The sequence below is a fragment of the Papio anubis genome, chromosome 16 (assembly GCF_008728515.1).
Source record: "Papio anubis isolate 15944 chromosome 16, Panubis1.0, whole genome shotgun sequence".
Classification (NCBI taxonomy): domain Eukaryota; kingdom Metazoa; phylum Chordata; class Mammalia; order Primates; family Cercopithecidae; genus Papio; species Papio anubis.
This window is the reverse complement of record NC_044991.1, coordinates 66,259,745-66,273,789: the sequence shown is the minus strand read 5'-3', so window position 1 is coordinate 66,273,789 and position 14,045 is coordinate 66,259,745. Positions and strand designations below refer to the sequence as shown.

Genomic DNA, 14,045 nt, shown 5'->3' with positions numbered 1-14,045 from the left:
CACTTTCTGCCATGGTATCAATGTCCTGTATAGCAGCAAGGGCTACATGTTTTTAATTCTCCCAAAATAATCTTCTTCCTTATTTCTACTAGGAAAAGCAGCTTGAGCACTTTACCTTAATTCTCGTGGCCAGCTGGTCGGTGCAGTCATCAAAGCGGATGCAGTAGCCCACCTCGTGGCCCAGCACTGCACCCCTTTCTTCAGCTACTCTCCCTGCAACCTTTGGGAAGAAAGATCATGCTGAAAATAGAGACATAGAAATTACTGCACAGAGCACATACTATGGAAAATCTAAAGGTCATTTATATTTTAAATAGTATGTGAACACAATGAAAAATGAAAGACAAGTTATTAGAGAACAAGCATAATAACTTTTACAATTATTATTATTATTATTATTATTATTGAGACGGAGTCTTACTCTGTCACCCATGCTGGAGTGCAATGGCACAATCTCGGCTCACTGCAACCTCCACCTTCCAGGTTCAAGCAATCCTCCTGCCTCAACCTCCTAAGTAGCTGGGATTACAGGTAAGCGCCACCAGGTCCAGCTAATTTTTGTATTTTTAGTGGAGACAGGGTTTCGCCATGTTGGCCAGGCTGATCTCGAACTCCTGACCTCAAGCAATTTGCCCACCTCAGTCTCTCAAAGTGCTAGGATTACAGGTGTGAGCCACCATGCCCAGCCAATTACTAACTTATATATCTCACTTCATTCTATAAAGGTCTTGGGGCAACTTACAAGAACATACACAACGAAAAACAAAATCACATAAAAATGTTATAGATCAAGATCCAAAAAATGACAGAAAAAAATTCAAAAGATCAAAGCCAATGAGAAAATGTTAAACATAGATATGCCAAAGTTATTCCAGTTGAGCCACAAATTCAGCTCTAAATTTGGTGGCCAAAGCAAAAAGGAAAGTAAAAGAAACAACAAGATTCACCCTGTTCCTAAAGAAAGGGCACACCGACCAGGGACAGTGTTTCATCTCCACGCTCGAAAAGAAAACCCATCCCCCTGGATCATGAGGGCAGAACAGGAATTACCATATTCAATGCCAGGTCAGTTTCATTTTCTCATTGAAGGCAAAAAGGTAAGTTTCAACAGCTCACAACTATGTTCCAGCTGCCAAAGCCATTGAGAGGGGAAATACAGACTAGAATTCGGGTTTAAAATAAAGAGGGCAGATGAGTGGATGAGAAGATTCACAAAAAATCCAAGGTAGCATAATAAAGTGAAAGACAAAATATGTAATACATTATGAAGACCATAAACTATAGACACAATTTCACCCATCAAAACATAACAAATAAAAAGTGAATGCAGGAAAGAGAAAAATGAATCCAACAGCAAGATCTCTGCATTCCCCCCAAGAAGGCTATTCAAAAGTTAACTTATTAATAGAAAATATTTAAAAGAATGAATAAGCATAAAAGTAGAAAAGCAATAATGAATATCATTTAGTTTAATTTAAAAGAAAATAGGACCGGATACAGTGGTTCACACCTATAATTCCAGCAATTTGGGAGGTCGAGGCAGGCAAATCACCTGAGGTCAGGAGTTCAAGACCAGCCTAGCCAACATGGTGAAACCCCATCTCTACCAAAAAATACAAAAAGTTAATTGGGCATGGTGGCATGCGCCTGTAATCCCAGCTACTCGCAGGAGGCTGAGGCAGGAGACGCCTGAACCCAGGAGGTGGAGGTTGCAACGAGCTGAGATCACCCCACCGCACTCCAGCCTGGGTGACAAAGAGAGGCTGTGTTGGGAAAAAAAAAAAAGAAAGAAAAGAAAGTTTAGTATTCACCACCACATAAACTACCTAAATGAAAAGAACCAAAGGGAAGCAATATTAATAGGTTTCCCAGGGACCCAGCACACCAATCCCCACAGAAGGAAGGAGTTCAGCTCCCTCTTTCACAGGTGAGACAACCTCCCCAGCACCCACGCAGTTCCCAGGTGCTGACTTTAGAATGTGGCTGGCACAGGAGGTGTCCTGAGGCACAGCTTACTGCTCCAGCCTTTCCACCCCAGCAGCCCCAGCTTCAGGAAGGCAGAGGTTCTCTGCACTCAGCTTCTGAGCCAGGCACACCCAGGCGTTTCCTGCCCATCAGTGTTTAAGACACTGAAGAGCAGATGAGGATCAGAAGCAGCTCTGCCTGGTGACTCGAAATTACAGACTGGGGAGGCCAAAACCAAATCAATCATCCAGCAGCTGGTCTATACCATGTAGGCTTTCAAAACATCTGATGAAACCAGAAAGTTATCCCACACTGCTCTACCTCTGGTTGGTTGTATTTCCCAATGACCAGCATTTCACCAGGACAGACTTGTTCTTGTTATTGTTCCAATTTCAGCCCTACATGTCATTATATTATAAATCTCAGAATATGGTACAGGTAGAGAATGTAGGCATAGAGATACTAGGAACTGATGGAGAAAACAGGCTTATAAGAATGAGCATACATAAATATATACACCTACAATGTACCCACAAAAAAAGTTAAATTTTAAAAAATGACCATAAATTAACAAATCTCTGTAAAAATATAATCATTTTATGGGTCTATAAGGTAAAAGCCAAACCTGTTTATTCTTACTCCTTCACTATTTGAATACATCTGCTATAAAAAGTATTTTTATTTTCAAACTCTATTTTTAAATTTTTATTATTTCTAATCACACAAGGTTATATTCTATTGGTTTTTAAATAGATTTTTATCTCTATATCACTTTAGTTCTGCTCCCAATAACCTCATCAACTAGACTGGACAAATACTATCTTTTTGACAGACCAAAAGGAAAGGGGGGTAAAAAGACCAAAAAAAAAAAAAATCATTGAGCACCTACTACTGGCAAGTACTGTGCTCTAAGCTTTCACAAATTTGTATCTCATTAAATATACACACAGCCCATGAGGCAGACAAGACACTATTGTATTTACAACTGAGGAAACTGAAATAAGACAGGTGTTAGAGCTTATTCTGAATCATGGGTCAGGGAGGACCTGGTCTTGAAGTCAAACGCAGGCCACATGAGTTCAACAAGCATCCTCATTACTAATTGCCTCTCACAGAGATCAAGCAACAGCTTATGCAATCTGTTTTTAGGCTCTGAGATTGTTTGCAGATTTTAGTCTGCACATAAAGCACTTTCTGAGATGTAGCATCTCAAACTTGACAGCTCTATTAATATTACATGCTCTTTGCTCTTTCAAGAGAAAGCTGTGGTTTCATGGAAGTTATCCATGGCTACAAATTTGGAACTGAAATGCAAACTGATTAAAAGCTGGGATTCCAAACCACAAACAGGAAAAATTGCTCTAATTTTTAGGTAACTGAGTCATCTTTTAGTGACAAAAAAGATTAACTCCAGCATTTCAACTTAGTTTCCAAACTGTTACCACCATTTTCATACAAAAACACAACACACACACACACACACAACTTGTAAAACTGTATAACTTCTTAATTGAACACCATTAGAAAATGAACTTTGGGCAAAATGACGACACAATAATTAAAACTCAGTAAGAACAAAAATAACTTGGGGAAATAGAATTAATTTCTTGTCCAGGTAAAGACTGCAAACTAAAGGCCCTACTTCCTTAAGCTTTTTTTTTTTTTTTTTTTTTTGGAGATAGGGTAAAGGTTGGAGTACAACTCACTGCAGCCTTAAAACTCCTGGGCTCAAGTGATCCTCCTGCCTCAGCCTCCCAAGTAGCTGGGACCACAGGCAGGTGCCAGCATGCCCAGCTAATTTTTTAAAAAATTGTTTTGTAGAGACAGGGTCTTGCTATGTTGCCCAGGCTGTTCTGAAACTCTGAGGCTTAAGCAATCCTTTTGCCTCAGCCCCCCAATGTGCTGGGAATACAGGCATTAGCCACCACACCCAATCTCTCAGAGCTAATTCAAAAACGACAAAATAATTTAAACATACTATCAACGAAAAACTTATGGTGGCTCCAACTTCTACACAGTGATCCTCAATTGTCAAAAGGCAGTGAGCAAAGTCTGCACAGTTCGCAGGGACAGCGTGAATCAAGAATTTTATATCAACAAAAACCACAACTGAACATTCTCAAGCATATTTAAAAAAAAAAAAAAAAAAGCTGAACGATAAAATTCAGCCAATACAAGAAATAAAAGCAAAACAAGCAATTAAAGGTTGGCAAAACCATGGAAAATAACTAATGATGAGTACTGAATCCATTTAAGCTAGAATTAAGGTTAAACACCTGTGAGAATTATGATTAAGAACATGTACGTTATAATTATTAAAATGAAAATGACAGGACTGTATCTACGACAAATGGAGAAAGCAAAGGTGGAAAGAAGAATACATGCTAATTTCCTCTTCTTTCATAACAGGAAACTATACGGTATAATTTGAAATATAGGTAACATCCTGAGGTTTTTTGTACTCTTTCTTCCTACTTTTCAAGCTTTAATAAAGTATCTTGTGGTGAACATTTATCCAAAGTACAGTCGCTACTCCTATTTCACTAAAGTTTCCTATTTTGTTAAATTCAATAAAAAATAAACATTAAATATGATCTCATTTTTATAAAATTATTTCTATCCAGCCAGTCAACCATTCATCTTCACCTTTAAGATAAGCTTGGAATGATGTTCACAAATGTTCACACTGTTTATGTTGGATGGTGAAATATGGGGCTTAAAAAATATTTTGTTTTTTTATTTCCTCAGCACTTTATTACTTAAAATGTTCACAATGTGCAGGATCAATTTAACAAAAATATTCAAAGCATAATTCTTTTAAAACTGAAGACCTGGCCAGGCATGGTGGATCATGTCTGTAATCCCAGCACTTTGGGAGGCCAAGGCGGGCAGATCACAAGGTCAGGAGTTTGAGACCAGCCTGGCCAACATGGTGAAACCCCATCTCTACTAAAAATACAAAAAAAATTAGCCGGGCGTGGTGGCACATGCCTGTAATCCCAGCTACTCGGGAGGCTGAGGCAGGAGAGTTGCTTGAACCCGGGAGGCAAAGGTTGCAGTGAGTTGAGATCCCTCCATTGCATTCCAGCCTGGCTGACAGAGTGAGACTCTGTCTCGGGAAAAAAATAAAAATTAAAAAAAAACACAAAAACTGAAGACCTACATTCTTAAGGAGCAACTTCTATTCATTTAAAGCCTTTAGGAAATGTAAACAAATCACAAATGTAGACAACACAGATAGAATCTTTCCAATACAAAAAGAAACTCACTGTAACAGCAGCCACTCTCCGAGGCTGGGTCACTCCTACCACTCTTCCTTCGGCTGTCCAACCGGCTTCGGCAAGGTACTACAAACAAAATCACATATAAGTATACATATGACACCACTTTTCCAGAACAATCTCCCCCAAGATGCTCCCATACTGTGTTAAAGTCACTAAGAAAGGAAAAAGCACAGTTATTGTCCCAGCAGAACTTTGGGAATTATTTTACAGATGGAGAATCTGAGGCTTGGTAATGTCAGGTAGTTAAGTTCACATCAAAGCTGATCAACAGAAGAACTAAGGCACAATTCCAGCATTCTGACACCCCAGTCCTGGAAAATCACCATGTTCTACAGATGCCTCAAGGAACAAAAAATTATCCATAGGTCACTCAAAACAGTGCTAAATCTGTAGAACAAAGAATTTTTAAGCACATATAGAGATGGCTCAATATAAATATTAACCATACAACACATTTCAGTCATATTAAATACAACTGGATTTTATATATATGACTGTATACCATTAGATTATATTAGTACACATATATAAAATTTGATTGACCAGGAACGGTAACTCATACCTGGAATCCCAGCACTTTGGGAGGTCGAGGCAGGCAGATCACTTGAAGTCAGGAGTTCAAGACCAGCCTGGCCAACATAGTGAAACCCAGTCTCTACCAAAAATATAAAAATGTAGGTGGGTGTGGTGGCACGTGCCTGTAATCCCAGCTACTCAGAAGGCTGAAGCAGGAGAATCCCTTGAACCTGGGAGGTGGAGGCTGCAGTGAGCCAAGATTGTGCCACTCCACTCCAGCCTGGGTGACAGAAAAAGATTCTATCTCAAAAATAAATAAATAAAAGTAAAAACTTTTTAAAAAACAATTTGCTTAAGTGTATTTATCTGAGTTATGTACTTATTTAATATATATGTATTTATTTGATTATATGCACTTAAAATCCAATATGGATAACAGTGGTTATCAGTTACATGTTTTTCTAACATCTGTTTTACAATGAACATATATTACGTCAACACTAGAAAAAAGATTCTAAAAGTTATTGCATCTATCTGCTCATGTGTTCAAAAGAAATAAAGGAAGGATAATATAGATACTAAGAAAATGGTTGTCCACAGGGAATGGGTGGGAAAGTCGTAGAAAGAAGGGGAAATGGAGGCAAGGTAACAGGGATAAAGAGGGCGTGTCAATGCTCTCAGTAGATCTTTTTATGTAGCTCTGACTCTCAGAACCATAGCCATGCATGTTTCCCATACTTTTTAAATACCCAAAAGACAAATAAAACCAACCAGGATGTGGAGGGAAACCTAAAGGAAATACAAACACTAACAGATGACCCTTTCTGTACTACAAATGAATAACATAACCACACTGCAGGGGGTGGAGAAGAAAAGAACTAACCTAGGTAATGATGGAAAAATATATCTTGACTGGATGTTGTAAGGCTAAAGACAGAACTGGACATAAACGCTGTAATATAGTTAGTAAATATCCAAACAAAGTTATGAGTTAGCAAATCTGAAACTATTTTAATGAATCCATAAATATACTGTAGATAATAAGGACTAAGCTTCTCATTGTTGCAGAGAAGTTATAAATAAAGGCTCAAAGGAGCCCTATAGTATTAGACTGGAATCAGAAGCATCTACATAAACTCATGGTGTTTAAGATATAGATGGATAGACAGATACAGATAGCTAGATTTTTTACAATGTATTGCTTAATATTCATACATATATTTCCTAAGTCTGCTCACTGAGACTCAGCAATGACATCTCAGTAGCAATGAGCACTCTAGCATCCAGATTATGATTTTTTTCTTTTTCTTTTTTTTTTTTTTTGAGACGGAGTCTCACTCTATCACCCAGGCTGGAGTGCAGTGGAGCGATCTCGGCTTACTGCAAGCTCCACCTCCCGGGTTCATGTCATTTCTCCTGCCTCAGCCTCCCAAGTAGCTGGGACTACAGGCGCCCGCCACCACGCCTGGCTATTTTTTTGTATTTTTAGTAGAGACGGGGTTTCACCATATTAGCCAGGATGGTCTCGATCTCCTGACCTTGTGATCTGCCCGATTCGGCCTCCCAAAGTGCTGGGATTACAGGAGTGAGCCACTGCGCCCGGTGTTTTCGTTTGTTTGTTTTTGTTTTTTTGAGATGGAGTCTCGCTCTATTGCCCAAGCTGGAGTACAATGGCATGATCTCAGCTCACTGCAACCTCCGTCTCCTGGATTTAAGTGATTCTCCTGCCTCAGCCTCCCTAGTAGCTGGGATTACAGGTATGCACCACCATGCCCGGCTAATTTTTTGTATTTTTAGTAGAGACGGGGTTTTGCCATGTTAGGCAGGCTGGTCTCAAACTCCTGACCTCAGGTGATCTACCCACCTTGGCCTCCCAAAGTGCTAGGATTACAGGTATGAGCCACCATGCCCGGTCCCAGATCATGATTTCTAAACATCATTCTCCAATAAAAGGAACCAGGGCTTGTGTAGGAAAAATATAAGACAAGCCTGAAACATCTTGTAGTACTAGAAAGTAAGGAAGTGGTCAAAAAATTGAAAGCTTTTAGAAAGAAAACAGGAGCCCAAATGAAGGAGCTCCTAATGTTCAAAGATGAAACAATTTGAGCAACACGATAAATAATGACAGAATTGGGCTTTAACACATAGAAAAAAATAAGTATCTATGAATCCATATAGATATACGCAAATAATCTAACAAATAAATGAGGAAGAAAGCACAGTTCTTCCTTACAGAAAATTACATTTAATAAAGATACAGGGAAAGAGGAGAAAAGAAAATCATCATTGCTGCAGACAAGCTCCACCGAGGTGGATGCTAAACTTAGTAGGTGAGAGTTTGAAGAAAAGCAGAATATTTGCAGTGTGAAAATATGTCCCCCAAGATACATATCAACTAAAAAGGGAAAGACAGTAGCTTCATAGGCAAAAGTTGGAACCTTAACCAAGTGACCAAAGTTGCTATTACCACAGACAAAACACACCAACATTATGAACCCCTGAAATGATGCACTAAGGATACAATATCATTTCTGTAGTATTCTTGCCAAAAACACATAAGCTCCTTCTAATCATGAGAAAACATGACATAAACCCAAATTGAGGAACATTCTACAAAGTCAGTCCCATTATTTTAAAGTGTCAAGTTCATGAAAGAGGAAGACATACTGAGGAATTCACACAACCTGGAAAAGATTAGGGAGAAATAACAACTAAAAGCAATGTAGGATCCTAGAACTAAAAAAGAACCTTAGTAGGAAAACTGATGAGATTTAAATAAGATCTATAGTCCAGTTACTATTATTGTACCAGTGTTAATGTCCTGCTTTCGATCTCTGTACTAGCAGCAAAGTAAAGAGTATAAGGGAATTCTGTATTGTTTTTTGCAACTTTTCTATTAGTTTAAAAGCAGTTAAAAATAAAGTTTAGAAAATGACTGTAAGAAACAAAGCGTTGTAGATAATGCAGGGTTTTTGCTATAAAAACTATAAAGTTTATCTTGTATTAAATACCCACACAAAATACTACCAACCACCCCAATCAACACAAATACAAAAACAGAACTATAAGAACAATACCTAAGAGTCAATGAGCACCTTACTAAGTGCCAGGAACTGTGCTGAGTGCCTTACATGCATTACCCCATTTAATCCTCAAAACAAAACCTATAAGGAAGGTATCATCATCATCAACAATACACAGATGAGGAAACAAAGAGGCCACATAATTTGTTCAAGGAAACAAATAAAAATCTGTGTCCTGAACTTCAAGCTCAGCAAACCAGCCATGACACATAAACAGAACAAAACATATTATCCAACTTCAAACACACATAGCCAATCTCTTAGCAGTAGTGTTAAGTGAAAGAAAAATAATTTCCATAAAAACAAACCTGTCCATAAAGCTAGTCACCTCAATACTAGAAGACTGAATCTGTGATTCAGACTTCTACGGCCTGCTTATGATTGCTGAGAGGTGGAAATGTAAAGCTACTGAAAAAGCAGGTGTAGCGCTGACGTCAAGAGGCAGCGGCCTGTCACTGAGGGAGATCACTAAAACATAGCTGAAATCCATCTGAGTTCTCCACTTTTTAAGGATCACCCAATCTGGGCTTCTGGCTAAAGGACAGAATTAGGAAGAACTCCGCCAATAACAGCACTAATAAAAACTGTACTTAAGAAGAGCTTGTATTCATAGCTCTTTTTTTTTTCCTTTTTTACAGAACTCTAGTAAAAAATATATATATATCATCTAGGTTCTACCTATAGTTTGTAGAATTTCAAAATTATTAAGTATTTGGTGCTTTTGCATGTTGTTTTTTTCCCAAGGAAAGGTACTATATAAATCTAACAAAACAGAAAACCTGCTCCGTATCCTTGCTGTAACCTTTAGTTCCTCAGTCGTTCCAATTTTCCTAGGCCATAGCCCAAATTTAGCTTCACAATAAGTTGAAAACAGTGACTGTCTCAGGGACGGGCAACTGAGTGGCTAGGAGAAAAGGGAATACTCCATAGGAGATGTAGCAAATATTTGTACCAATAATACAATCTATCATAATGATCTAGTCATTTTCTTTTTTTTTTTTTTTTTTTTTTTTTTTGGGAGCGGGTCTGCGGCTCTGTCGCCAGGCTGGAGTGCAGTGGGGCGCGATCTCACGTCCTGCAAGCTCCACCTCCGGGTTCCGCCATTCTCCGCCTCAGCCTCCGGTAGCTGGACTACAGGCACCCGCCACCCGCCCGGCTAGTTTTTGTATTTTTGAGCCCAGGAGGCGGGGGGTTTCCTGCATGTTAGCCAGGATGGTCTCGATCTCTGACCTCGTGATCCACCCGCCTCGGCCTCCCAAAGTGCTGGGATTACAGGCTTGAGCCACCGCGCCCGGCCGATCTAGTCATTTTCAACGGCAAAGCTTAGGAGATTCACTTTTCACCATTTATTCCTTTGTTCTTTGTGAATTTTATACCATGTAAATGTATTTCCTATTTTTAAAAAGTGTTTATAATAAAATGCAATTCCTTAAAATAATTCAATTCAAATGCATGTGTGTTTTGAGCCAGCAACCCCCATAAGTATTTTATTTATTCTATAAAAATATCTATATGTGTGCAAAATGATTTATGTGCAAACCAACTCCACTGCATCATTGTGATAATACAAAACTGTAAACAACGTAAATGTCTATCAACTGGGGATTGGTAAATTATGTTCACATACTAGCATCTATGGAACTGGAAAAAAAAAAAAAAACAGTAATACATTACGTGGAAAAAAAAAAGTGTGAAGGCATTATCTGACTTCAAAATACACTACGAAGCTATAAACAGAACAGCATGGTCCTCACATAAAAACAGACACACAGACCAACGGAACAGAACAGAAAATCCAGAAATAAATCCACACATTTAAAGTCAAGTGATTTTCAACAAAAGCACCACGAACACATCTTAGAGAAAGGATAATCTCTTTATTAAACGGTGCTGGGAAAACTGGATAATCACATGCAGAAAAATGAAACCAGTTCCCTAACTCTCACCACACATAAAAATCAAATCAAAACGGATAAAAGACTTAAATGAAAGGCCCAAAAGTATGAAACTACCAGAAAAAAAGAGAAGGGAAACACTTCATGACACTGGTCTGGGCAAGGATTTTTTTGTACATGACCTCAAAAACACAGGCAACAAAAAGTAAAAATAGACAAATGGGATTGCATCAAACTAAACAGCTTCTGTATAGCAAAGAAAACAATCAAAGAGTGAAGAGAAAACCTACAGAATGGGAGAAAATAAATGCAAACTATGATCTGATAAAGGGTTAATATCTAGAATGTACAAGGTGCTCAAACAATTTAATAGCAAAAAACTAGAAATCCAATTTAAAATGAGCAAAAGGGTGTGATTCCACTCTGCGTGACTATTCTCTGGAGCGGGGGTCATTTATCTCTATCTGCCTTCTCTCCCACCTAAGTACACGCCACCACCCCATGGAAGATTCAATGGACATGGACGTGAGCCCTCTGAGGCCCCAGAACTATCTTTTAGGTTGTGAACTAAAGGCCAACAAAGATCATCACTTTAAGGTGGATATTCATGAAAATGAGCACCAGTTATCTTTAAGAACGGTCAGCTCAGGGGCTGGTGCAAAGGATGAATTGCATATTGTTGAAGCAAAGGCACAATGTTGAAGGCAGTCCAATTAAAGTAATATTGGCAACTTTGAAAATGTCTGTACAGCCAATGATCTCCCTTAGCGGCTTTGAAATAATACCACCGGTGATCTTACAGTTGAAGTGTGGCTCAGAGCCAGTGCAGATTAGTGGACAGCACTTAGTAGCTGTGGAGGAAGATGCAGAGCCAGAAGATGAAGAGGAGGATGTGAAATTCTTCAGTATATCTGGAAGGCGATCTGCCCCTGGAGGTGGTAGCAAGGTTCCAGAGAAAAAAGTAAAACCTGCTGCTAATGAAGATGATGATGATGATGATGATTTTTGACGATGAGGAAACTGAAGGAAAAGCGCCAGTAAAGAAATCTATACAAGATACTCCAGCCAAAAAAAATGCACAAAAGTCAAATCAGAATGGAAAAGACTCAATACCATCAACACCAAGATCAAAAGGACAAGAATCCTTCAAAAAACAGGAAAAAAGGTCCTAAAATATCAAAAGTTCTGCAGAAAACACTGAAGCAAAAATGCGAGCAAGCATAGAAAAAGGTGGTTCTCTTCCCAAAGTGGAAGCCAAGTTCATCAATTATGTGAAGAATTGCTTCCGGATGACTGACCAGGAGGCTCTTCAAGATCTCTGGTAGTGGAGGAAGTCTCTTCAAGAAAATAGTTTCAACAATATGTTTAAAATTTTCCATCTTATTTCACTTCTGCAACAGTTGATATCTGGCTGTCCTTTTTATAATGCAGAGTGAGAACCTTCCCTTCCGTATCTGATAAATGTTATCCAGGTTCCATTGCCAAGGCTGTGTTGTCCAAAATGCCTGTTTCGTTTTTAAAGACGGAACTCCACCCTTTGCTTGGTTTTAGGTATGTATGGAATGTTATGATAGGATATAATAGTAGTGGTGGTCAGACATGGAAATGGTGGGGAGACAAAAATATGTGAAATAAATGTGAAATAAAATTCAGTATTTTAATAAAGTTAAAAAAATGGGCAAAAGACCTGAACAGACATTTCTCAAAAGAAGATGCACAACAGGTGTATTATTTCATATATATAAAATAATGCTCAACATCACTAATCATCAGGAAAATGCAAATCAAAACCACAACGAGATACCACCTCACCCCAGTTAGAATGGCTACTATCAAAAAGATGAAAGAAAGCAAATGTTGGCAAGAATGTGGAGAAAAGGGAACTCCTATACACTGTTGGTGAAAATGTAAACTAGTACAGCCACTATGGACAACAATATGGAGGTTTCTCGAAAAATTAAAAACAGAACTACCGTATGATCCAGGAACCCCACTACTGGGTATTTATTCCCAGCAAAGGAAACCAGAACATCAAAGAGACATCCGCATTTCCGTCACTACTCACAACAGCCGAGATATGGAATCAGCCTAGGTGTCCATCAACAGATGAATGGATTTTTAAAACGTGATATATATACGCAAGAGAATACTATTCAACCATAAAAAAGAATGAAATCCTGTCATTTGCAACAACACAGATGAACCTAGAGGACATGATGTTAAGTGAAATAAGCCAAGCACAGAAGGACAAATACTGCATGAGCTCACTCACATGTGGAATCTAAAAAAGTTGATCTTACAAAAGTAGAGAATAGAACAGTGCAGAGGGGAGAGGGTGACAGGGAGTAGGGAGAGTAAGAGGTTGGTCAACAAGCACAGAGTTATAGTTAGGTAGGAGGAATAAGTTCTGGTGTTCTACTGCACAGCAGAGTGACTATAGTTAACAATAATGTGCCATAGACTTCAAAATAGCTAAGAGGAGTCTGAAAGTTCTCATCACAAAGAAATGATAAGTATTTGAGGTGATGGATATGCTAATGACCCTGATTTGATCATTATATAACATATACACATATCAAAACATTATACTAAATCCCATAAATATGCATAGTTATTATGTCAATTCAAAACAGCTTTTTTAAAAAATGAAAGTAAAAAAAAAAAAAGACAAGGCATGCTAAAACATGTATAGATGTTTCATGTTTAAAATAGGGCATATATGTGCATACACACACACACTCACTTCTCTGTAAATGCATGAAAAAATTTCTACCAAGAAACTGATAATATTGATTATAAGTGCACAAAGGAAATGAGTACCAGGAAGACAGGGCAGAAGGAAATCTTTTTATGTCCCTTTGTGCCTTTTGAATTTAAAACCATGTGAAACTATTAATGTTCAAAAATAATAAAAATATTCAAATCTTAAAATTAAAAGAAAAAAACTACCTTTGTTTGCCCACATTACCCAGCCTACATCCTCATCCCTCCTCTTTCTCCTTCCCACCAGTTTTCCCTGGACTTAGTAACACAGCAGGCCCTCTCTGTTCCCTGGGAGCTAAACCTTGCAGGGGTAAATGGTCAAATCACTGTGATATATTTATCACTGTTCTAAATACCTGCCACCCATTCCTATGGGAGGATTATATATGCTGCCACCCTGTTGCTATCAGGCCTGGCCATATAACTTGCTTTGACCAATGAAGTGTGAGCAGAAGGGCCACTTTCAGTCAGAAGTTTTAAGAGCTATCTCATGATTCTGCCATCTACCACAAGACCAACAAGTCCCTCATAAGAGCAGT

At 38.5% G+C, this 14,045-nt stretch overlaps 1 protein-coding gene and 1 pseudogene across 13 annotated transcripts in view; one reads left to right on the top strand and one right to left on the bottom strand.

Moving 5' to 3' along the window:
- The window catches only part of DHX35 (DEAH-box helicase 35), a 95,005-nt gene that overhangs the window by 67,668 nt on the left and 13,292 nt on the right, over positions 1 to 14,045 (bottom strand). For all 13 annotated transcript variants that reach the window (XR_002515135.2, XR_002515136.2, XR_002515134.2 and 10 more), the window contains exons 4-5: positions 5,235 to 5,312; positions 116 to 220 (exon numbers count right to left, since the gene is read on the bottom strand). Coding sequence is in view for 7 of the 13 variants with exons in the window: in XM_021921059.2 (XP_021776751.2) it covers positions 116 to 220; positions 5,235 to 5,312 (183 nt within the window). In the remaining 6 variants the exon portion in view is untranslated. The remainder of the gene's footprint in view (positions 1 to 115; positions 221 to 5,234; positions 5,313 to 14,045) is intronic.
- On the top strand, positions 11,245 to 12,068 carry LOC101013969 (annotated as a pseudogene).